This window comes from Chiloscyllium punctatum, chromosome 44 (assembly GCF_047496795.1).
Source record: "Chiloscyllium punctatum isolate Juve2018m chromosome 44, sChiPun1.3, whole genome shotgun sequence".
Taxonomy (NCBI): Eukaryota; Metazoa; Chordata; class Chondrichthyes; order Orectolobiformes; family Hemiscylliidae; genus Chiloscyllium; species Chiloscyllium punctatum.
The window spans coordinates 53,414,983-53,441,644 of NC_092782.1; the positions used below are offsets into that span (position 1 = coordinate 53,414,983).

General features: G+C 39.7%; 1 protein-coding gene across 8 annotated transcripts in view; it reads left to right on the forward strand.

Moving 5' to 3' along the window:
- Window positions 1-26,662, forward strand: part of usp6nl (USP6 N-terminal like) — a 235,239-nt gene that overhangs the window by 82,490 nt on the left and 126,087 nt on the right. For 6 of the 8 annotated variants that reach the window (XM_072562952.1, XM_072562956.1, XM_072562953.1 and 3 more), the window contains one exon: window positions 12,900-12,973. The exons of the other annotated variants lie outside the window; for them this stretch is intronic. In XM_072562952.1, coding sequence (XP_072419053.1) covers window positions 12,900-12,973 — 74 coding nt within the window. The remainder of the gene's footprint in view (window positions 1-12,899; window positions 12,974-26,662) is intronic. 8 annotated transcript variants of the gene reach the window in all.

Genomic DNA, 26,662 nt, shown 5'->3' on the forward strand with positions numbered 1-26,662 from the left:
TAAATCTTTTCTGAACCCTTTCATGGGGTTCACAACTTTCAAGTTTCACAACATCCTTCCAATAGGAAGGAGACCAGAATTGCAAGCAATATTCCAACAGTGGCCTAACCAATGTCCTGTACAGCCACAACATGACCCCCAACTCCTGTACTCAATACTCTGACCAATAAAAGAAAGCATACCAAACGCCGCCTTCACTATCCTATCTACCTGCAACTCTACTTTCAAGGAGCTATGAACCTGCACTCCAAGGTCTCTTTGTTCAGCAACACTCCCTAGGACCTTCCCATTAAGTATATAAGTCCTGCTAAGATTTGCTTTCCCAAAATGCAGCACCTCGCATTTATCTGAATTAAACTCCATCTGCCACTTCTCAGCCCATTGGCCCATCTGATCATATCCCGTTGTAATCTGAGGTAACCTTCTTCGCTGTCCACTACACCTCCAATTTTTGTGTCATCTGCAAACTTACTAATAGTACTTCTTATACTCTCATCCAAATCATTTATGTAAATGACAAAAAGTAGAGGACCCAGCACTGATCCTTGTGGCACTCCATTGGTCACAGGCCTCCAGTCTGAAAAACAACCCTCCACCACCACCCTATGTCTTCTATCTTTGAGCCAGTTCTGTATCCAAATGGCTAGTTCTCCCTGTATTCCGTGAGATCTAACCTTGCTAACCAGTCTCCCATGGGGAACCTTGTCAAACACCTTACTGAAGTCCATTTAGATCACATCTACTATTCTGCCCTCATCAATCCTCTTTGTTACTTCTTCAAAAAACTCAATCACGTCTGTGAGACATGATTTCCCATGCACAAAGCCATGTTGACTATCCCTAATCAGTCTTTGCTTTTCCAAATACATGTACCTCCTGTTTCTCAGGATTCCCTCAAACAACTTGCCCACCACCGAGGTCAGGCTCTCTGGTCTATAGTTCCCCGGCTCGTCCTTACTACCCTTCTGAAAGAGTGGCACCAAGTTAGCCAACCTCCAGTCTTCCAGCACCTCACCTGTGAATATCTCAGCAAGAGGCCGAGCAATCACTTCTCTTGCTTCCCAAGGAGTTGCAGGATACACCTGATCAGGTCCTGGGGATGTATTCACCTTTATGCGTTTCAAAACATCCAGCACCTCCTTCTCTGTAATATGGACATTTTGAAAGGTGTCACCATCTATTTCCCTACGGTCTATATCTTTCATATCCTTTTCCACAGTAAATACTGATGCAAAATACTCGTTTCGTATCTTCCCCCATTTTCAGCGGCTCCACACAAAGGCCACCTTGCTGATCTTTGAGGGGCCCTATTCTCTCCCTAGTTATCCTTTTGTCCTTAAGGTATTTGTAAAAACCCTTTGGATTCTCCTTAATTCTATTTGCCAAAGCTATCTCATGTCCCTGTTTTGCCGTCCTGATTTCCCTCTTAAGTATACTCTTACTGCCTTTATACTCTTCTAAGAATTCACTCAAGCTATCCTGTCTATACCTTACATATTCTTCCTTCTTTTTCTTAACCAAACCCTCAATTTCTTTCGTCATCCAGCATTCCCTATATCTACCAGCCTTTCCTTTCACTCTGACAGGAATATCCTTTCTCTGGATTCTCGTCATCACATTTCTGAAAGCTTCCCATTTTGCAGCCGTCCCTTTACCTGCGAACATCTGCCCCCAGTCAGCTTTTAAAAGTTCTTGCCTAATACCGTCAAAATTGGCCTTTCTCCAATTTAGAACTTCAACTTTTAGATCTGGTCTATCCTTTTCCATCCCTATTTTAAAACGAATAGAATTATGGTCACTGGCCCCAAAGTGCTCCCCCACTGACACCTCAGTCACCTGCCCTGCCTTATTTCCCAAGAGTAGGTCAAGTTTTGCACCTTCTCTAGTAGGTACATCCATATACTGAATCTGAAAATTTTCTTGCACTCACTTAACAAATTCCTCTCCATCTGAACACTTAACACTATGGCAGTCCCAGCCTATGTTTGGAAAGTTAAAATCCCCCTATCATAACCACCCTATTATTCTTACAGATAGCTGAGATCTCCTTAAAAGTTTTGTTTCTCAATTTCCCTCTGACTATTAGGGGGTCTATAATACATCCCTTTCTTATTTCTCAGTTCTCCCCAAATAACTTCCCTGGATGTATTTCCAAGAATATCCTCCTTCAGCACAGCTGTAATGCTATTCCTTATTAAAAACGCCACTCCCCCTCCTTTCTTGCCTCCCTTTCTATCTTTCCTGTAGCATTTGTATCCTGGAACATTAAGCTGCCAGTCCTGCCTATCCCTAAGCCATGTTTCTGTAATTGCTATGATATGCCAGTCCCATGTTCCAACCATGCCCTGAGTTCGTCTGCCTTCCCCTTTAATCCCTTTGCATTGAAATAAATGCAGTTTAATTTCTCAGTCCTACCTTGTCCCTGCTTGCCCTGACTGTTTGACTCTCTTCTGTTTTCAACTGTACCAGTCTCAGATTGAGCTCTTTCCTCACCATCTCCCTGGGTCCCACACCCCACCCCACCCCACCGCCCACTAGTTTAAATCCTCCTGAGCAGCTCTCGCAAATCTCCCTGCCAGTACATTATTCCCTTCCAATTTAAGTGCAAACTGTTCTTTTTGTATAGGTCACTTCTCCCCAAAAGAGATTCCAATGATCCAAAAATGTGGATCCTTCTCCCATTCACCAGCTCCTCAGCCATGCATTCATCTGCTGTATTCTCCCCTACTCCTGCCCTCACTAGCTCGTAGCACCGGGAGTAATCCAGATGTTACTATTCTCGATGCCCTTTTTAAATTCCTGCCTAACCCTCTGTTATCACCCTTCAGAATCTCAACCTTTTCCCTTCCTATGTCGTTGGTTCCAGTGTGGATAATGACCTCTTGTTGGCCCCTCTTCCCCGGGACAGCCTTGATCCTGGCACCAGGGAAGCAACACACCATTCTGATTTTTCGCTGTTGGCCACAGAATCGTCTGTCTGTACCTCGGACTAGAGACTCCCCTAACAGAATTGACCTTTTGGAACCCGACGTACCCCTCGTTACATTCGAGCCAGTCTCAATACCAGAAACTTGGTTGTTCATGCTATGTTCCCCTGAGAATCCATCACCCCCTACATTTTCCAAAACAGCATACTTGTTTGAAATGGGTATAGCCACAGAAGGCTCCTGCACTAGCTGCCTACCTCTCTTACCTTTCCTGGAGTTAACCCATTTATGTGGCTGTATCTACGACTTTTCCCCCTTCCTATAACTACCATCCATCACATACTGTTGCTGTTGTAAATTCCTCATTGCTTCTAACTGTGTCTCCAACTGATCCATTCGATCCAATAAGATTCGCAACCAACTGCATTTATTGCAGATTATAATCCACAATAACCCTTAAACTCTTTTTAAACTCCCACATCTGACAAGAAGTGCATATCACTCTACTAAAGGCCATTTTTGCTCCTTCACAATCTACAGACCCAGAAAATAACACCATCTTATTCCTCTACAAAACACTGCCCCAGGTTAAATTAACAGTTATGGCTTATATTTTAAATTTAATCAAGAGACATATCTCAAAAGCATATAATCAAGAAAAAACCCACTCTACTCACTACTGTAGACTTTCTGTAAGTCCCACTTAAAAACAATTAACTTATCTGCTTCTGTGCTGTGAACCTCGCCCAAATAGTTCCTCCAAAATTAGTTGTGAATGTCACTATTTTATTAATTTTCCCAGATGCACTCCGATGGCAGTAACTGTGCAGGTTCATTGCTGTGTCAGTTTTTCTCTCTCTCTCTCTCTCTCTCTCTCTCTCTCCTGCACTGACCTCACCATGTCACCATGTGCTTCCTTTTTCTGTGCTTCTCCCTTTTAAAACTGCTGTTGTTTTGACTTTTTTTCCCCAAAGTTCCAAACCAATGCAACAGCACATGACACAGTAATTGCTGCTCTTGAAATTTGAGGAAATCACCTCCAACACCTAAAATACCTCAATAAAGGAGCAGCTGTTACAGCCAGAAATTTTTACGTCCTCCATCTTGGATTACCCAGTATCCTTTTTGAAGTGCAGATGAGTTCTTCTTGCTATTTTGGCTAATATCCATTGTTAAAATTTGTACTTGACCTAGTTGGCTACAACCTTTCCCTACATGATTGCAGAGACTGGATGTCATGTACATCCTGAGATCATAAATACAGTATGTCTCTCTTGCTCACTCTCGCTCTGCTCTCTGTCTGCCTATCTCTGTCACTGGGCAAGATTATGGGAAATTATGATTGTAATTGATACTGTTTTGATTCATGCAATTTTTAATTGTGAAATGATTTAAAGCAATAGCGTAAGATACTCTAAAAGCTTACAATATGATCATTTTAAATCCCTAAATTTGACCATTATTTTAACTAAGCAAGAATTAGTATAGAGTCTTAACAAATCATTAAGACGCTGAATTATGCCAGCTTTTGCAAATCTGAAAAGAAAGTTCTCTTGAGAGTTTATGCAACTTAAAATGTTCCAAAGTGAGTTCAATAATATAACAGTAAACAACTAGAGAAGCAATTAAAAAATAAAACTGGCAAGAAATGGATATTTGGGTGTTTTAAAAACTGAATGGAAGCTGGTGTCAACCAAATTGAAAAAGGGCAAACTGTACAGGGCAAACGTAGAACCTGTCAAAAAGCTGCAGTAAAAAGTTGTGTGCGCGCGTGCGTGTGTGTATTCTTGATGAAGGACTTATGCCCAAAACATCGATTCTCCTGCTCCTGGCATGCTGCCTTACCTGCTTTGATTTTCCAGCAACCCACTGTCGACTTTGATCTGCAGTTCTCATTTTCTCCTAGATATTCAGTTTGTGCATAGGTAGCAAAGAAATAATTCTTCGATCCTGAACTGTGAATGGTCCCTAAACTGCCAAGAAAAGTGGCCTCGCATTCTACTTGGTTGTAACAAGGTGCCGCCAGTGGAAAACCAGATGCACAACCTGGCATCAACCATGATATCAGATTCAGGCATGCGCAAAGCGCAGCTACCCCATTGCTCTTGTAAGGTCCTTCTCATGAACATCTCAAGACTTAAGCCAGCATTGATAAAACTATCTTGTCTCAAAGTCATACACACACTATCATATCTATATTATTCCTTTTAATTTAAATCGTGACTGACTGCAGAATGCTGTGGCACAGGTAATGTCCTGTGGGGCCATGTTCAAATAGCAACCGAAATCAGTGAGTGGCGAAATAGGCTCTTTATTCAGAAACCGCAAATAGAGTCATAGAGATGTACAGCACAGAAACAGACCCTTCGGTCCAACTCATCCATGCCGACCAGATATCCCAACCCAATCTAGTCCCATCTGCCAGCACCCAGCCCATATCCCTCCAAACCCTTTCTATTCATGTACCCATCCAGATGCCTTTAAATGTTGCAATTGTACCAGCCTCCACCACTTCCTCTGGCAGCACATTGCACACATGCACCACCCTCTCTGCGTGAAAAAGTTGCCCTATAGGTCTTTTTTATATCTTACCCCTCTCACCCTAAACCATGCCCTCTAGTTCTGGACTCCCCCACCCCAGGGACAAGTCTTTGTCTACTTATCCTATCTATGCCCATCATGAGTTTATAAACCTCTATAAGGTCACCCCTCAGTCTCCGACACTCCAGGAGTGGGAAAACAGCCCATGCCTATTCAACCTCTCCCTATAGCTCAAATCCTCCTACCCTGGCAACATCCTTGTAAATCTTTTCTGAACCCTTTCAAGTTTCACAACATCCTTCCAATAGGAAGGAGACAAGAATTGCACACAATATTCCAACAGTGGCCTAACCAATGTCTTGTACAGCCGCAACGTGACCTCCCAACTCCTGTACTCAATACTCTGACCAATAAAGGAAAGCATACCAAACACCACCTTCATTATCCTATCTATCTGCGAGTCTACTTTCACGGAGCTATGAACCTGCTCTCCAAGGTCTCTTTCTTTAGTAGTACTGCCTAGGACCTCACATTTATCTGAATTCTACTCCATTTGCCACTTCTCAGCCCATTGGCCCATCTGATCAAGATCCTGTTGTAATCTGAGATAATCTTCTTCGCTGTCCACTACACCTCCAATTTTGGTGTCATCATAGCACAAGTTCAAGGCAGCAGTAGAATCCTGAAATACAGTTCTTACATAGATTAAAATTCTATCACTATGGTGTTACATTGTTTTATTTATAGTACGCAAAGTTTTGAGGAGCTTCTGTTCTGGGAAACAAAAGATGAGTTAAACCATGTGCTAAATCCTGGCTGCTACTTCTCATGGGATCTGTCTGGTCAGTTTGCATAATTAAGAGGTGTTAGTCCTTTTGTCTTTTAAGTTAGTAAATGTTAGTAAAACATTACCAGGCCTGAATGCTCTAAATAAGTTAAAAGTTGTACCTGTACCTAAAGGATATTAAACTGATTCTGGCAGCTGGGTTGTGAGATATGTTTACTATTTGCCTGCAGAGTTTCATTCATTTGTGCAATTTCATCAAAGCACTCTTTTGTCAGTTAGTAGGAAGAGGTACTTTGTTTTCTGAGTATATGTGAAAGGCATAGTGATAATCTATGGAGCAGATCAGAAGCTGTTTAACCTACACCAAGCGCAACCTAAAATCACATTCTCTGTAACCTCACTGTGTGAGTTTCATTATGCGGATGATGCTTGTATGCATGCTCACGCAAAAACTCCATACTTGTCAGTTCCTTTTTTTTGTAGCAAATACTTGAAGTTAAGCTCATGAATCTGTCATTTCTTTATGATCTACTAAACCTACCAACAGTCATGTGACTCTCACAATGATTATCAGTTACGTGCAAATCTGGTCAACATTATTGAGGTAAAAAAAATCTAACTCCAGCAATGTATTTGTTTTAATAGTTTTCAGGTTGCCTAGAATTCCACTCTAATTTTTTTTTGAAGTTTTGAATTAAACTTTAATAAGTTGTTTTTTTGGAAGGTGGGGTTCTTGTTTTTAAAGATCTATAATTCCCTTGTAAATAATTTGAGGAACTAACTATTCAGAGTGCTTACTCTTGGCTCATTGTGAATTACAGACTTACTGGCAATTTCCTGTTCTGTATGCTTTGATTTATAGTGATAAAGCATTAGAAATTGATTCTCCTGTTGTGTGTGTGCACAAGTTGCAGAGACACAAAGAACAGGGTGAATTGACAGAATAGGAAAAATCACTAGCCACTGACAAAAGTGGCCATAAGTCTAATACAAACAAAAACCAGACAATTTACACTCAAAATAAATATAGGTCAGGAGGGAAATGGTTACTGAAAGTTATTTTCTATTAATGAAACTTCGTATGAGATCACTGATCCTTCTCAAAAATCCATGTGCACATTTATTCACATTACCAATGGCTTTTGCAATTCTAAGCTTAGTTACAGTATGAGTATGACAATTGCTCAAACCTCATCTCAACTGAAACTTCTCACCTGAAGTGAAATATTTAACATCAATACATAACTCAAAAAGGAGGAAATGACTTGCAACCACAGCAGAAGCCAGTCCTACATAAATCAGACCATATTAGTTTTACAAATTCACTCAGTGCTTATTTTATTTCACCATAATACCCACCCACCTGTTTTATAGATTAATTTGAGGGCAGTCGGGATGTGCATTGCATTCCAGTCCAAAGGTTTGTATGTGGGTAAATCATGTAATTGAAATGACCTTCATTGGAAGGAGTGAGACAAGTGTTGAATGTTAGCTAGCTTTTTAGTTGTTGTCTTCATGATTAAAATGGATGATGTTGTTAGGGATGTATGTTTGTATTCCTGAAGAAAAGCAATGGTCTTTTTTGTACAAGGAAGCAACTAAAGTTCTAGTAGAGTTCTCAATGGTTTGGATTGGAGAATTTTGAACATTGAGAAGTTTTGCATGCCATTTAGTTGATTGACATAAGACCTTGATATTGAAATTGATGTGGTTGATTCCAATACTGCAAAGCAAAATTAAATTTTGATATCTTGAACAGATGGCCATAAAACTGTCTCTTGATTTTTCAGGGAGGTGACAAGCCTTTCAATGCATTTTAATATTATTTGCACAAATTTGTATTATAATTATCTTTGCTTGGAGTTTAAGAAGTACCTTTGGGATGTTTTGCCACATTAGAGGTGTTTAAATATATTTAAGTTCTTGGTTGAGGACCAAAATAACTGGAAGTTCTCAGGTACTTGAGTAAGTTGCTTTGCCTTTTTAAATATCAGTGATTCACATTTAAAATCAAATGGCATAAATTTGCAAAGAATTTGAATAACTTGTAATGTATTTTGAGAGGTAGGAGAATTTATTTTCCAATTGTTTATGTGAAATGGGTGTCACTGGCTAGGCCTACAATTATTGCCCATCCCTAATTTCTAGAGGCAATTAAGACTGAACCACCTTAGTAAACCAGATGGGTCTTGCAATAATGGATGGCAGTTTCATTGTCACCATGGGCTAGGTTTTTAATTCTGGATTTTTATTGGTGGAATTGTAGAATTTGAACCAATCCTCCAAACTTTTGGGTTCTGGATTGCTCATCCAGTGACAGTACCACTATACCACGCCTGCCCTCAAAATGAAGGGCAACGTCCATTCTTTAATAGCTGACCTGTTAAGGTGTTGCTTATAGTTTATGATGGTACAATATATAATCTCATAAGAACAGCATTGTGCTACTTTAGTTGATCAGTGTTGTAATGTGACAAGGTCTCGGAGTCTGGAGATTGTTTGACTGTTTTTCTAGGGCCGAGGCAAAAGATGTTCATTGAACATTTCATCTAATAGGCTGAAACCCATTATTAAGGTACTGATAGCATGACAGTGTCACGACAATTTAAATTGTGAACTGAGGTAGAGACTAAGGTCAAGTTTAATAACATTTTCTAGATTTTGAATAACCCACAATTTAAGTACGTACTCATCCCTCAACAGAAAAATTGATGCTGCCACCAAGGAGCATGTGCATTATCAACAATCTCTCTCATTGATATAGTTACAAATGTGCACAAATAACAATTAATGCTTTTTTTATTGATATGGAGATGGGTTGTGGACCAAGTTAAAAATCACACAACACCAGGTTGTAGTCCAACAGGTTTATCCAAAAGTACTATCTTTCGGAGTGCTGCTCATTCATCTGGTACTTCAGGGTTTTGGCTATATTGTATATGATTTACCTCATTTGGTGTCTGTGCCTTCACTTATCCAGGCACTGTGCGCTTTGTAATTCTCTCCCCATTTCTCTGTCTTTCCTCCCTACTTTCCTTTTTAAGAGTGTCTTTCAAGCCTTTGCACTAACAAACTTTTTATTACTTGTTCTAATGACTCCTTTAACACAATGCCAATTTTTGTTATTTGTACTCCATTGAAGTCACCTGGAGTATTTTGCTCTTCACTGTTCTAAATAAATTCAAGTTATTGTTTCTTTACACTTTTGATGCTTTTTGTGGTGTGCATTTAGTTATCACTATGTCCTTTTAATGTTGACATCCACTTGCTGTACTGCCACAATTAGAATTATGCACAGTGCTTTAGTTGTCATTGTATCAATATCCTCCATAAATCTGTGAGCTCATTTTTGCATTTGTGCTACGTATCTCTGGCAGTGCAGTCCAAAACCTTATTAACATCTGTACTATTATCAAACAATATCCTTTTGGTTTCATTATTCAATTCACTATCACTTCCAGATGCCCACCTTTTGTTGCTTCCCGTAACCCAGTGGTATATTCACATAGTGAATTTCTTTTCCTTAATGTCTCACTGCTTTGTCTTATTCTATAATAAATATTATCATTTACCAAATCAGCGCCTCCAACCTAACAAGAGATTTTTAAAAATATATTTGTGTTGACAGCTGTGTGTTGTTTTATCTCTCCCCCTTCAGTTAAAGTCTTCTGTAAACATTCCCTTGCTTTGATTCTCCCTCCTAATCCAAATTTTTTATATCCACTGCAAATAATCAAGGCCCTAACGTCGATCATTTGATATTTCGTAGTAATCGCAAGCTATTTTGGTTTAATTCCATTCATTAATTCACTTTCACTGCCATCTTACACAAAGTTAGTTTAGGGTATCAAAGAACTGCTTTGAAATTGCATTCAAAGAATTTCCATTATTAACCAAGCCTTTTGCTTCATACATTTTTAAAGATCTGGTGCACTTATAAGACAAGACTTATTCAAAAGTATGTGCTCCTGGATAAATCATCCAATTAAGTATTAGTTCACTGTAGTCGCTTAAAGGAACTTGATTTGATTTTTAGGTGGAAGTAATTGGTGTTAGGTTTTTGGAAAAAGAGAGATGAGTAACATGCCTCCCAAGAGCAATGATATCCCGAATAAAATTCCTCACTGATATAATTAAGATAGAAATCATAGACGGGCTAGAAGAGTTCAAAACAATTCAGTTCCCAGATACTTGGCTATTGACTATCATTAAGACATCACTCACCACAAGACACTCAACAGAAGTGAACTAAACCAGTTATCATAATCCTCATCTTCAAAAGGGTGCAAAGCAGATCGCAATTGCAAAACTTTTATTCAATCTGTGTGAAATAATGGGAAAAATGTATTAGGGCACTTTATTTATCTCTCTCTTTTTCTTTCTCTCTCGCTTGCATGCTCTCTCTCTCTCTTCCTCCCCACTCCCCCTCCCCCTCCCTCTCTTTTTCGCCCTCTCCCTCTCTCCCTCCCTCTTTCTCTTTCCCTCTCTCTGCCTCATCCCCCAGCCCTCGCGCTCTCTCCATCTCGCCCTCGCGCTTTCTCTTGTTCACTCACGCGCTGTCCCTCTCTCGCACTCTTGTCCGTTCTCTCCCACCTCCCACCCCTTCTCCTCTCTCTCCCCTTCTCCTCTCTCTTCTCTCTCTCCCCATGTCTCACTCTTTCTGACCCCTCCAGCTCTCTCGCTCCCATCCCTCCCCTCCCCTCCTGCTCTCTGACTTGCTGACTCTTCACTGCTATGGTAGAAGTGGAACCCATGTCCATGAGCATTAGCCTGTGCCTTATCTAGTGTCGTTTCTACTGTCTCATTTATGAGAAGCGATCAAAGTTATTATAACGAAATGAAAGCTGGGTGGACATAATTTACCTGATAAACCCCTGTGTTTGTTCAGAGAAAGAATGCTTGCGCTAAGTTGTCCCATTTTTCAAATCTTAATTGATATTCAATTTGTTTTTCAGCTTACTTCATAAGATCTATAGAATATGTTGTGATAATCTGATATTATATGGTTTGATCTGTGTTAATATTAAATTCTACAGCAAATGAACAAAAAAACGATAATACTATACGTGATGAGAATTGAAATATGCTACACGCTGGAAGACTGCCATCAGTTTTTTTGCCTACTGAGTGTAGTAATGTCCACAGATATAATCAAACAGAATCATTGATGGTAACATGCCTATGTTGAGGAGAGTTTGTTCTTTTAATAATTATTGTAAACAAGTTGCAAAGTGCTTTCAATTGAATTTGCTGTTTTAGAAATATTTTAGTTGCTTGTTCAATTATAAAGGAATGTGGGTTAACTGACATGCTGAAGTATCTATTGTATGATTTAATCAATAAAGTACCTTGTGAATAAACTCCTCCATTTAAAAATTAACTGAATATGGTGAATTAATTTAGCTTATTAGTGCTTGAGTATGTTAATATTTGCGTAAACATTTGCCTAACTTTGAGTAAATTTGAAGGAATCTGTTTTGATGTGACAAGCAAACAAAACGTACATTGGGTTGGTTTCGATATAATTTGCATTAACTAAATTGATGCAGTGTCCCAGTGCTGAGTTGAAATCCTGGAACTTTCTTCCTAACAACAATGTGGGTGTACGAACACCACAAAAGCTATGGTGATTCAAGAAGCCAGCTCACCACCACCAGCACAGTCTTCTGACGGGCAACGACTGCTGTTCCTTCCTGCAGAACACCATCCCACTAATTAAAATAAATGTGCATCTCTAGCAAGTAACTGTAATCCTAAAGTTAATTTGCTTCACTCTCTGGGCCTTGTGGCCAAGAAACCGCAGGTAAAATAGTTGGTATGCTTGATGAGTTGCCTTGGGAATCCTGGATTATGAGTCAAAGGGTGGTGCTGGAAAAGCACAGAAGGTCAGGCAGCAGCTGAGGAGCAGGAGGTCGAAGTTTCTGACATTTCTGACCTGCTGTGCTTTTCCAGCTTTTTCGACTCTGACTTCTCCAGCATTACATCGAACATAGGTCTGTTCTGTGCTGTACTGTTCTATCAGCCCACGATGTTGTCCCGACCATAGATCATCATGTATGCACACTCCAATTTCTGTGACCATATGCATGTCCAGCAATCTCTCAAATGTCCCCAATGACCTTGCTTCCACAACTGCTGCTAGCAACGCATTCCATGCTCTCACAACTCTGTGTAAAGAACCCGCCTCTGACATCCCCTCCATACTTTCCTCCAACCAGCTTACAACTATGACCCCTCGATTACAGTCCTCAGTTTCTCCTAGAATCCAGGATTATATCTATTATTTCAAATTACTACAGGCTGATGTTTAAGTGCCATAATGGCAGAATGAAATAGAACATAATCATTTATAAATACAATCTTAAATGAGCACCACGACTGTATTTCCTCAAGATGAAATACATTTCAGAATTGCCTTCATTTGGATGCCACCAATTTGCCAGGAGTAGGTGTTACAATGTAATTTATATTGGAGACCATTAATTAGTCTGCAACAAAAGTGATTCAGCCTGCTATATCCAGTTTCATTCTGTAATGCTATTAGAGAGGAAGCAACTAGTTTCTAAATCATCATGTTTCATAGTTTCAATTATGTTCACGGAAGGCTAGTAATGCTGACCCATTTCTTTCTGGTTTGCCTGCAGATCCAAATGCTGAGCAGGATGTGGCAGTGAAACTTGCCCAGGAAAGAGCTGAAATAGTATCAAAGTATGACAAGGTGAAGTATTTTCAATCTACTCTGCTTCTGTGACACTTGCTGTCTCTCTTTTAACATTGCTTGTCAAGTCAATGATTATTTTAGACCTTGTATAGAATAGGTTTTGAAGAAATGTTAACTATAAAATGTAATTCAAAGGAAGTATACATGAATTTAGTACAAAGCTAGGTGGGTTATTTCCTTAGTCATGTCTGCTTTTATCCATTTTTCCTTTCAAAGTCATTAATTTACTGTTGCCTTATTTTGACATCATTTAATTGTCAAAGAGCATGAATAATTAGTGAAGAATATGATGGGCCTTAGCCAATAAGTTGCAAGTATTTAGAACAGAAGACCATAAGAACTAGGAGAGGAAGTAAGGCCATTTGGCCCATCGAGTCCACTACGCCATTCAATCATGCCTGATGCGCATTTCAACGCCACTTACCCGCACTCTCCCCGTATCCCTTAATGATTTGCGAGATCAAGAATTTATTACTCTCTGCCTTGAAGACCTTTAACGTCCCGGCCTCCACTGTGCTCCGTGGCAATGAATTCCACAGGCCCACCACTCTCTGGCTGAAGAAATGTCTCCTTGTTTCCATTCTAAGTTGACCCTCTCTAAATCAAAGGCTGTGCCCACAAGTCCCAGTATCTTCACCTGATGGAAACAATTTCCCAGCGTCCACCCTTTCTAAGCCATGCATTAACTTGTAAGTTTCTATTAGATCTCCCCTCAACCTTCTAAACTCTAATGAATACAATCCCAGGATCCACAGCCGTTCATTGTATGTTAGGCCTACCATTCCAAGCATCTGTGTGAATCTTCGCTGGACACGCTTCAGTGCCAGTATGTCCTTCCTGAAGTGTGGGGCCCAAAGCTGGATGCAGTATTCTAAATGGGGCCTAACTAGAGCTTTATAAAGTCTCAATGCATCACTGCTTTTACATTCCAACCCTCTTGAGATAAATGACAACATTACATTTGCTTTCTTAATCATGGATTCAGTCTGCAAGTCAACCTTTAGAGAATCCTGGACGAGCACTCCCAGATCCCTTTGTACTTCGGCTTTATAAATTTTCTCACCATTTAGAAGTTAGTCCATGCCTGTGTTCTTTTTTCCAAAGTGCCACACATTTGCTCATCGTGATTTGTATCAGCCATTTCTTGGACCATTCTCCTAAACTGTCTAAATCTTTGTGTAGCCTCCCCACCTCCTCAGAATTACCTGCCTGTCCACCTAACTTCGTATCATCGGCGAACTTCGCCAGAATGCCTCTGGTCTCTTTGTTCAGATCATTTATATATAAAGTGAACAGCTGCGTCCCCAACACTGAACCCTGCGGGATACCACTTGTCACCAGCTGCCATTCCGAAAAATAGCCTTTTTATCCCGACTCCCTGCCTTCTGTCAGATAGCCAATACTCATTCCATGCCAGTAGCTCATCTCGAACACCATTGGCCCTCACCTTACTCAGCAGCCTCCCATGAGGCACCTTATCAAAGGCCTTTTGGAAGTCTAGGTAGATGACATCCATTGGGTTTCCCTGGTCGAACCTACTTGTTGCATCTTCAAGGAGTTCCAACAGGTTTGTCAGGCATGAACTTCCCTTAATAAATCAATGCTGACTTGTTCTAATTCAACCCTGAACTTGCAAGAATTTAGAAATCTCATCCTTAACAATGGATTCTAGAATTTTACCTATATCCGAGGTTAGGCAAATAGGGAAAAAATTTTTCCAACTTTTGTCTTGATCTTTTCTTGAACAAGGGGATTACAACAGCGATTTTCGAATCATCTGGGACTTTGCCTGACCCCAGTGATTTTTGAAAGATTGCAACCAATGCTTCCGCTATTTCTTTAGCCATCTCCGTCAGAACTCTAGGATGTAGCCCATCTGGGCCAGGAGACTTATCAATTTATAGACCTTTTAGCTTTTCAAGTACTTTCTCCTTTGTAATGGCCACCATACCCAACTCTGCCCCTTGACTCTCCTTAATTGTTGGGATATTACTCGTGTCTTTCGCTGTGAAGACAAAGTGAGACACTGTGACAAAGTATTTATTAAGTTCTTCAACTATTTCCTTATCTCCCATCAAGAGCCTTCCTGCATCAATTTGGAGCGGCCCAATCTCTACTTTTTGACTCTTATTTGCTTCTTATGTATTGAAAGAAACTTTTACTATCATTTTTAATATTACTGGCTAGCTTGCCTTCATAGTTGATCCTCTCCTTCCTTATTTCTCTCTTTGTTATCCTCTGTTTGTTTTTGTAGTCTTCCCAATCTTCTTATTTTCCAGTGCTCTTGGCCACTTTATAGGCACACTCTTTTTCTGTGATACATTTTCTGAGTTCCTTCGTCAGCCACGGTTGTCTAATCCCCCCTTGGGTAATCTTTCTTTTCTTTGGCATGAACCTCTCTACTGTGTCTTCAGTTACACCCAGGAACTCCTGCCATTGTTGCTGTACCATCTTTCCCACGAGGCTCTGCTTCCAGTCAATTTTCGTCAGTTCTCTCTCATGCCCCTGTAATTACCTTTATTCAACTGGAACACCATTATATCTGATTTTGCCTTCTCTCTTTTGAACTGCAGACTGAACTCTACCATATTATGATTGTTGCCTCCTATGTGTTCCCTGACTTTAAGATCTTTTATAAAGTCTGGCTCATTACATAGTACTAAATCCAGAATAGCCTGCTCCCTTGTGGACTCCATCATAAGCTGTGCCAAAAGGCCATCCTGTAAGCATTCCATGAATTCCCATCCTTTGCATCCACCAGCAACATAATTCAGAGTTCATTGCATATTGAAGACCCCTATGATCACCGTGACCTTAACTTTCTGACATGCTCTATCTATTTCCTGCGCCCCTGGTCCTGACTGCTGCTGGGAGGTCTATCTTTCTACTGGACTCCATACTCCTTGTTGTTTTCCTTTTCCCTTTCCCTTTCCCTCCCCCGACTCCCAATTTAAAGTTCTAGTGACCACCCTATTTATCCTTTTTGCCAGAACACTGGTTCCAGATCGGTTCAGGTGGAGACTGTCCCTTTTCTGCCTTTGTTCACTGTTGGTGTATTCCTAACCATATAATCCTAGGGATTAACTGTCATTTTAGAAGATAATTTATTTTAACTAAAAGATACAGCTCTTTATGTAGTAAAACATTCTATTTCTGTTCTATTGTGCATGAAAAGTACAAGCAATTGCCTGGAGGAGCGGAGTCCTTTCATAGTCCGTTATATTAAGAGCATCCAGAATAATAAATGACGATTAGATGAAGAAAACAGTCCATTAACAAAACTGTGTATGTACTTAATTTTACCAATGACCATTAATATTTGTGTTCTGTTTGCATTCAGAGATTATCAATGAATGATTGCACAGTGAAATTGGGCATTCGAGGTGTGAATTGTTTTTTAGATTAAATTATTGGAATGTGTTATAACTCCTTGATCATAATTAAGCCAGTTATAAATAAACTTGGGTTCAGCTACTTTGTATTTTCATAAAACATCACTAAAAGTGTTTTTAACCATTCTATATTATAAATTTACATAGCCTACTTTAAATGTTTTGGGGAAGATAAATTGTGTGAATAAATTGTGTGAAGTACTTGTACAATAATGAAGGCTTAGAATGTAATTTTGTTATATCAAACAAAATATAAAGGGATAGACCTCAGCATTTGATTCTGAAAAGACAAAGGCATCTCCAGTCCCAAGTTCTGTGAATTCACCTCACTAATGTTTGGGAATGTGCCACAGTTGGCTGAGCTACCCAATCAATTGCCTTCGTACACTCTTACACTCAGAAACAAAGCTATAAACCCAGATACAAATCCCAGATTCCTCACCATTGCTCCTGTATTTGTCCATCCCATTGGCAAGACAGAACTACCAATAATGATGATCCCCAGCATACTTCTGGAAGTTCTTTTCAAGGAATCTGGAAACCATGAAGATGCATCAGTATGTCAAACATACCTAACAGACCCTCTTTTCGATAGCCACTGTTGCCATATGATAAATTAGCACTCCTGAAATTGAACAACAACTGAAAGAACCATTGAGGCCGTAAGTGCCATTTAATACATGTGAATGCCCATCCTCAAAAGTAGCTCCTGAGTATCAACTCTGACTGAGTTGACCAAATCCTGAAGGATGTAGCTGCCACTTTGGATTTTATGACAGATGGAGTGGACCAGCGTCCAACAATAACCTCTTTAAAGTTGCTGTCAACAGTTTATTGCTGAAAACAGATCTGTCAGTGAAAATATTTATGATTGGCTCTACAAGGAGTGTACAGTGGACAATGTCTCATTCACACTGAGGCCATCTTGCATGTTATGTGCTTCTACGAACTTGTTATGTGGCATATTCAAAGCTACATTTGTGACACACCGTTGCAGCAGAATTTCATTTCAGAAAATCTGGCAAATGTGAGACTTCTAAAGAGAGGCCCAAACCTGGTTAATGAGGAAGGTGGAAGAACATGCATCTGAAAATGAGGCAACAACCTGTGAAAATATGCAGAATTGCAGGCATTCCAACAAAAACCTCAAATGGTAGACAGAAATAGCCAGACAGACAGAAACAGTCAGTATGTCATCAGAGCTCTGCTATCTTGTTAACCAGATCTAAATGCTCTTGGACAATTAAAACTTCTCATCGGAGAAGTGGCCATGAATATTCCCATTCTCAATGTGCATAGACAACGTGTTCACATCTATTGTTAACTTTGAATGGCAAATAGATGATGTATCTTGCCTTCCTTTGAAGTTCTCACCGAACCAACAGACTTCAAAATATTCAGGAGGTAGTCTTGACTCTACCTTTTTCTTACTTTAAAGGCGTAAATGTAAAGTGTTGTGTTTCAGATGCAATTCCAGAACTTCACTTCAGCCCGGTAAAACTACCAGGCTTGAAGCAAAATGAGCCTAATTCAAACACTATAGTTAAAATACAAGAAACATAATATGAAATTGAAATAACTTAACTCCACTAGAAGGCTTATCAGAAAAATAGATTATTTAACGACTGAACAGTAACTGTTCCAATATGGTTACATCCTATAAACACATGTGGCAAAAGGCAAATTCAGTGAAACAGATTGTATCACGTGCAACTGTACCAACAAGAGGAAAAACATCAAGAGAAAACTCAGAGTAGCAGGGAGAGGTGTACTGCAGCTTCATCCCAGCTTCAAGACCCAGCGATGGGTGGCATGGTGGTTCAGTGGTTAGCATCACTACCTCCTGCCTCGATTTGATTCCTGCCTTGGGCGACTGTGTGGAGTCTGCGCATTCTCCCCATGTCTGCGTGGGTTTCGTCCAGGTGCAGGTTAGGTGAATTGGCCATGCTAAATTGCCCATAGTGTTAGGTGCATTCGTCATTATGTACTTAATGTATTCCTAACCATATAATCCGAGGGATTAACTGTCATTTTAGAAGTGGTAATTTATTTTAACTAAAAGATACAGCTGTTTATATAGTAAAACATTCTATTTCTGTTCTATTGTGCATGAAAAACGCAAGCATAAATATAGAGTAGGGGAATGGATGTGGGTGCGTTACACTTTGGAGGGTTGATATGGATTTGTTGGGCTGAAGGGCCTGTTTCCATACTGCAGGGAATCTAATCTAATCAATAACTACTGAAAGCTAATTATGGTTTTGTGGGAGCTTGTCCCTACCCATTTGGACTGCTTCTATAGTTGAAAATTTTAAAAAGACCCGCCATGGTGTCTCAAGCAGTTTAATTTATTGGATCAAATAGACAGCTCACCATCTCTTAAAACCTCTCTTCAGAAAAACTAGGACCAAATATACCTCTAAAAGCCACCGTATCGTCGCACCATCATGACAAATACCAAACTTTAGCTCATTTAGTTTACTCCCTTTCTATGAAGAAACAGTTGAACGCACAGGATGTGCCAATGGTTACAGGTCCCCACAACATGGTCTGCATGCTAAGAACTAGTTCCTCTAAAATTAGCCACAGCACTCGCCCAGTATAGCTGTAACATTAGCATCTGACCAACAGTGGAAAATTGCTCAGATTTCTGCATGAAATAGACTGTATCTAATCAGTTACTGTCCCCTCAGCCTATTTTCAGTTATATACAAATAATGGAAGGTATAAATCTATCAAATAACATTAATAATGCTAACCAATAGTCAATTTGGTTTCTGCCAGAACCACTTAACTCCAAATATAAATATTACTTCAATCTAAGCATAAGCCAAAGAGCTGAATTCCAGAGATGAAGTGACTACCTTCTCTTGACATCAAGACCGCATTTGATTCTTTTTCTCTCTCTACTACTTGGAGAAACAGTGAAGTTCAGAGGGGATTGTTTAAGGAGAGGGAGGCTCTCACTGGTGTGACAAAGCTGTTCCTTTTAATGCGGTTATGTTGTCCTTGGTTTTTTTTCTTCACAAGGTTGGAAACACACAAGTTCCAAAAAGTCTGAGTTTGGTTGGGGTTTAGGGCCAGTTTGATAATAGTTAACAGGTATTGCCTCAGACAGAAGGCTTTGAGGTTTTAAGAAAATCAGTTGTATAATGAAAGGTGTGGTCGTTCTCCCAGCTCAGCTATTCTCTGGTTTGGTTTTTTTTAGTAGTGGTGAAGAAAGGCTGATGGAAGCAAGCTCAGGCTGGTTCTCTCTCCCTGACTTCTATCCTATAAGAACTTGTTTGATTTTATCTTTTGTGCCAAGGGGCGTTTATGGGGATTGTCACAAGCATTTTGGAACAGCATCATTAAGTGGAATGATCTATTGGATTTTCGGACAGGATAGGTTATTCGGTATTCAGTTTTCAGTTGTTTGTGTTTCATTCAGTAACATTGTAAATACATTCTGTTTGTTTTGAAACTAAGTGGTTTGACCAGCTGATTCTCTCAGAGAATACCCACTTTCCACTTGCTTAAAACAACTAGCAAAGTTAGGGTCTGGGCTACCTTGAAAGATTTCAAGGAGTCTGGCCTGGTCCATAACACTGGCAGGAATAGCAACTAACATTATAGAAATGGGTGCTGCTGTTCAGTCACTTGTACCTGCTGTGTCGTTCAGTAGGTTACGTCTCTCAACTTGGATTAGCCAAAATTTCTCAAGCCCATCAATGAATTCTTAACTTTCACTAAAATCAATTTCCATTTGCTGAAAAAGATTCCAAATGTCTAAGGCAGGCTCCAACTTGCTGACCGTGCATGCCACTTCATCCTCAGTACTTGAGCTGGTGGAAATAGATTTTCCCTCTTAATCTTATTTGATGTGGTTGTAAATTTGCTCACTGAGCTGGGAGATTTGTTCACAGACGTTTCACCACTCATGCTAGGTAACATCATCAGTTGAGCCTCCTGTAAAGCGTTGGTGTTCTGTCCCGCTTGCTATTTATCTGTTTTGGTTTGTTATGGTGGGTGATATTTCCGGTTCTGTTTCTGAGAGGTTGGTAAATAGAGTCCAAATCTATATGTTTGTTAATGTTCCAGTTTGAATGCCAGGCCTCTAGGAATTCCTGTGCGTGTCTTTGTCTGGCCTGTCCCAGGATGGGTGTGTTATTCCAGTTGAACTGGTGTCCCCCTTTGCCTGTGTGTATGGATACCAGTGATAGTTGGTCATGTCTTTTGGTGCCTAGTTGGTACTCATATATCCTGGTGACTAATTTCCTGCCCGTTTGTCCAATGTAATGCTTGTTGCAGTCTTTGCAGGGTGTTTTGTATATGGTGTTCGTTCTGCTGGTTATTGGCTACCAAGATGCCGAAGGGCTGGAATAGTCTGGTCGTCATTTCTGAGATGTATTTGATGTATGGCAGGGTGGCTGGAGTCCCTGCTCCAGTTTCCTCCCACAGATGTGCAGATCTTTGGCAATGCTAAATTGCCCCATAGTGTCTAGGGATGTCTAGGTTTGGCGGATTAGAAATAGTAAATGCGGGATTAAGAGGCTGGGTCTGGGTGAATTGCTGTTTGGAGGATTGGTATGGACTTGACGGGCCGAATGGTAGCTTTCTGCACTGTAAAGATTTTATGATTCTCTTTCAAATTTGTGTTAATGGTTTCCCTGAAAACATCTTTAACTGCTTAAACTTGACTAGTATCACCATTATTTAATGCCCTCTTGTAGATTCTGGGACCACATTTGACTAGGAACCTATTTAGATTAACCATATGAATATGGCTATGGCTGCGAGAGTAGGCAGAGATAGGTTCCTCTTGAGATTTAACTTAATCGATTTCTCCATTATCCATAATGCCCAAATTCGAAGTGTGGTGAAAACATGCAACTAGGGTGGAATCAGCTGCAGTAATACAAAATGCTTGATACTGTTGGAAAGAGCAATGGTTTTATCATTAGGCCATAATCAGATCAATCATAGCCTTCTCTAATGACAACGCAGGCATAGGAATGTTTAAACCAATCTTTTTTCCTCTGTTTCCACCCATCTGACCAAAATAATGGTTCCAATTCTGAATTCACTCACTTGAAAAAATTGCACTTCCGTCCAGGTGCTGTCACTGATTTGTTGTCAAACAGTCTGATTTGGTTCCTAAGTGATATTGTTGCTTTCCCTGTTTCCTTACTATAGCATTGTCAGCTTGCTCACTGGGCAACTTGCATTGTAAATTAATGAGAGATCTAACCCCCAGTAGTGCAGGCAGTTTAATAATAGTGCTAGATAAGCCAATGCAGCACGATTTGAGTCCTTTCCTCTCAATTCTTTTCCTGTGTCAGATAACAGCCTGTTTTGGACAGATGCTTCCATCATTTCACAATTATTAGGTCAAAATCCTCTAAGTCTCTACCCAACTATTATTGAAGTATAGTTTGCATAAGGATTGCAACAGTTCAAGATGAAAGTCCACTATTATTTTTCAAGGAAGGTAGAGATGAACAGTTAATCTGGACTTGCACTCAAAGGGCATATGAAGAAAATGTGTTTTCACTACATAGGCCTGAGATTAATATGCAAGTGGACAGTGAACAGTAGGATTCATAATTCCAATATTGCAACTGTGCATTATGTTATGATCTACTTATATTATTAATTCATGGTATGTGGATGCCACTGTCTAGGCTAGCAATATTTGCTCTTCCTTAGTTGCCTAGCAGGTCTGGGATCACATGTAATGTGGAAGAATGTCAAATGTCCTTACCTAAAGTACATTAGTGAATCAGATGGATTTTTGCAATAATCATAGGTACATGGTTACCATTCTGCTAGTTCTTTCACTCCAGACTTTTATTGATTTTGTTATCTCCCATGGTGGGAGTTGAACCCATGTACCCAGAACATTAGCCTGTGGTTCTGGACCATGACTCCAATGAATTTACCACCGCACCACCACTGCTCCTAGTTTAATTTATGTCAAATAGAAGAAGGCGGCACCGTTAGGCATTTTAACATCTGTGCCCTTTTTTTTCTCTGAAGTATTCTTGTTGTGCACTGCTTCAAGTGAACCTCAAGATATGTGTTTCTCAAATTTTCTTTTGTGTTCTTTGTATAAGTGCTCATTTTCCATCCTTGAGAGTGAAATAATAGTAAGTATAGAATGCATCATTTTTATAATAATACCTGATGCTTTAAAAAGAGCAAATGAACACTGAGGAAAATACGTTAAGGGGAGAAGTGTTGTGTTTAAATATCTTGGATTCTTTTCCTAACTACAAAAATTATTGCATACAAGGATCAAACTTTGAAGGTCTCTGATTTTTTTTAGACATTTGTTCATGGTACAATCATGGACCATGTTCTCCAGGCCATTTGGAGTATCCTATGGTTTTTCAGTGCTATAAGCCAAGGATGAGCCTTGCTTCACCAGTAATTGTCCAGAATTTTGCGGTCAGCGCCAGTGAACTTTTTTTTTAGTTTTACAGTGACTAACATCAACAACAATGAAGCAATCACTAGCAGGTGTGGCAGGAATATGTGAGCGAGAGTTTTTAATTATTTTACCATTAGTCAAGAAATGCTTCAATAACATAAGACTTTTGGTAAACACTTCTGCTTTCTGAATTAACACTGCATTGTCAGCTGTATGGCTGGGAAATTCCTTCAGCTGAGATTGAAGACAATCGATCCACAAGCATGACACCAAGCATCCACTTTGACGTTAATTCACCATCTTGCTCTCACACTTAGACTTCTGTTCTTGGACTGCTGCTGTGTTTCGGTGATGTTCAACATAAGCTCATAGAATGGCAATTTATCTTTCAATTAAGCTTTTGGGTTCATCATTGTGTTCAACAATTTCAGACTATAAACTAATCCTATATTATAATTCTGTTAAGGTTTGAAATGTGTTGCTCCTGATTCTGTTGTTGAATGAGACTGTTTGTTTATTATTCTGCCATTTGTACTCACTCAGAACACATATACATTTTGTCGTTTATCTATAGCTATTATCACTTCATCTGCCTTTTGTTCTGTAACATAGAGTCGTTGTACAGAGTGGAAGCAGACCCTTCGGTCTGATTCGTCCCTGCTAACCAGATACCTTAAATTCATCTTGTCCTATTTGCAAGCAGTTGGCCCATTTCCCTCTAAACCCTTCATATTCAAGTACCCATCCAGATGCCTTTTAAATGTTGTAATTGTACCAGCCTCCACCACTACTTCTGGCAGCTCATTCCATACATGCAGCACCCTCTGAGTGATAAATTAGCCCCTTTTAAATCTTTTCTCTCTCACCTTAAACATATATTCTCTAGTTTTGGACACCCCAACCCCGGGGAAAATATTGTAGCTATTCACCCTACCCATGCCACTCATGATTTTATAAAACTCAATTAGGCTGTACCTCAGCCTCCAATTTTCTAGGCAGATAGCCCCAGCCTTTTCAGCATCTCCCTGTAGCTCAAACTCTCCAACCTCTACAACATTCTTGCAAACGTTTTCTTCACCCTTCCAAGTTTCACTACATCCTTCCTACAGCAGGGAGATCAGAATTGCACGCAGCATTCCAAACCAATGTCCTGTACAGCCACAACATGATAGCCCAACTCCTATACTCAGTGTACTGACCAAAAAAAGAAAAATATACCAAATGCCTCCTTCACTACTGTCTACCTGTGACTCCACCTTCAAGGAACTATGAACCTGCACCCCTAAGTCTCTTTGTTTGGCATGATTCTCCAGGACTGTACCATTAAGTGTACAAGTCATGCCCTGATTTGCCTTAATAAAATGCAACACCTCACGTTATTGAAATTAACCTGCATCTACCACTCCTTGGCCCATCTGATCTGATATCCCAAATCTTGCCTTTTGTTTGTCCTCCCCAACACCCCCCCCCCCCCCCCCCCCCCACCAAACCACCAAGCCAGTATGTAACTCATCACATTTCCAGAGTCCTTCAGTTCTGAAGCAATCATATTCAACTTGAAATGTAAATTTTCTTACTCTCCATGAATGCTGCCAGACCTGCTGAATATACCCAGCACTTGCTGTTTTTATTTCAGATTTCCAGCATCTGCAGTTTTTTTTATTGAATGAGTTTGGATATTGGACTCATTTCTAGGGTAGCTTGGTGATTACTATGGAAATCCAACCACAAATGTAAGAACTCCTTCTCAACTTTAAGTATCTCCAAACTAATGGGAAACACTTTACTCCCTTTGTTTTTGGAAGCATCAATTAACAAAGAAAATAAATTTCTCTGTTCTAATAGAATCCAGGTGATCATGTTCAGAATTGTTATGTTCTCGTCAGTCTTTATGCGTACATTCAAGGTTTGCATAAAAATTTGTGGCTTGGAAGTCGGTTGCTGTATTTGTGGATATGTTCGTCAAGCTTGGAACTTGATTTATAGACGTTTCATCCCCTGTCGGTGTTTGCAAGTAGTTTCTCTGCCTTCTGAATATATTTGGTTTTCCATAATAATTGTCATTTTTGAGTGTTTTTAGGGCTTCTCTTACTTTGGTGTTGAGATTGTTAATTTGTCTTTTTGTTAGTAAGGGTACAACGGTTAGTCTGACTGCTTATACATTTGTTTTCCATGTCAGGTGTCTCACCACAGAGAAATTACATTGCAGATTTCTCTGTCAACTCTTACACTGTCGTAATGCTCCTTTATGTGATGTCTCACAGCATGATAGCAGTTAGTGACTGCAGCTAAACTGTTTTGATACAATCCAGTCAATTTTTAGAAAGGAGTTAAATGATGCCTGCACATTTAGAGCATTAAATTTGCACTATTCTGAAATGTGTCACTTTATATCAAGGTTGGCATCAATATTCAAATTGACAAAAAGTGCAGTATCCATGATGCTCTTCCATCCTGCTTTTTGCTATGAAATTGCATCCTTTTAACCATTCTAAATTGAACAAGTTCTCATCTGAGCCAGTTTGAGTCCCTGAATGATAAGGCATCAGGGTGTGGATGTGATGAAGACAATGGTAGCAGTGTTTACTGCAAGCATTTGCTGATTTTGAAATAATTTTAACTGATTTGCATTGGTATCAGCCAGTGAGGCTGGTCAACATTGCAAAGCCTTTCAATATGGTGTCATAAGGGACTCGATCAGGTTCGCCTATACCTGTGTTTTTGTTTTGCCGCTGTTTACCTATTATTTACTTATCTATGCTACTTGACTCTGTGATCTGCCTGTATTGCTCACAAGACAAAGCTTTTCACTGTGCCTCGGTACACATGACAATAAATTCAATTCTAATGTGTTATGATCCCAGCTGATGTTATTATTGGATAAATCAGATCCCAGTCCCCATTCCAATAAGAACAGGCCATATCTGAGCCTACAGTAATACCATTCTAAACAAAACCCATCTGCCTGCGCATTGTCTGCATTCCTCTATTCCCTGCCTGTTCATGTGCCTGTCTAAGTGCCTCTTAAATGTTGTTTCTTCTGTCCACAGATGCTGTCAAAGCTGCTGAGTTTCACTCACACTTTTTACTTCGTATAAAAGGATCAACATTTTTTCATCAGCAGTATCATTTTTAAACAGTCATCCCTAGTGAAATTTCACTCCTAACTTCACATTAAAATTTTTTACTGATCTGACAAAATTACACATGTTCTGCATCTTCACCAGATGTGATTCTCTGCAATACTGTACTGTCTCCTCTGAAAGCATACAATCAGTCTAACTCACTAACTTAGAGGTTGCTGACACAGCTTCATATCTCTTTCCAGCTTTGATGGCCTGAAGACTTCCATAAGCTAAGCACTCTCTTCTGTAGGAATGGATCTTGCCTTCTGATTTAAATCAGGCCATTTGTCTTTTTTTGTAGGTCATGAAAGTTTCACGTTGTAAATATCTCAGCAATTATTTAACTTCAACCACATGCTTTCTTTGAATAGTTGTCTTTAATTCACTGCTCCAAGTGACTTCCTGATCCTAAAAACCAGAAGTTCGCAGCATTGAAAACAAAAGTCAAATTTACCTCTACAAGAGTATCCATGTTCCCTAAAGTAATATTATAAACTTGTATTGTTAAAGCAATTTAATATGTATCTTCAGGATTCAAAACCTCTTACAGGTATTCTTTAGTTTTGTTCATTTTTTAGATTAGATTAGATTAGATTAGATTAGATTAGATTACTTACAGTGTGGAAACAGGCCCTTCGGCCCAACAAGTCCACACCGCCCCGCCGAAGCGTAACCCACCCATACCCCTACATCTATATCTACCCCTTACCTAACACTACGGGCAATTTAGCATGGCCAATTCACCTGACCTGCACAT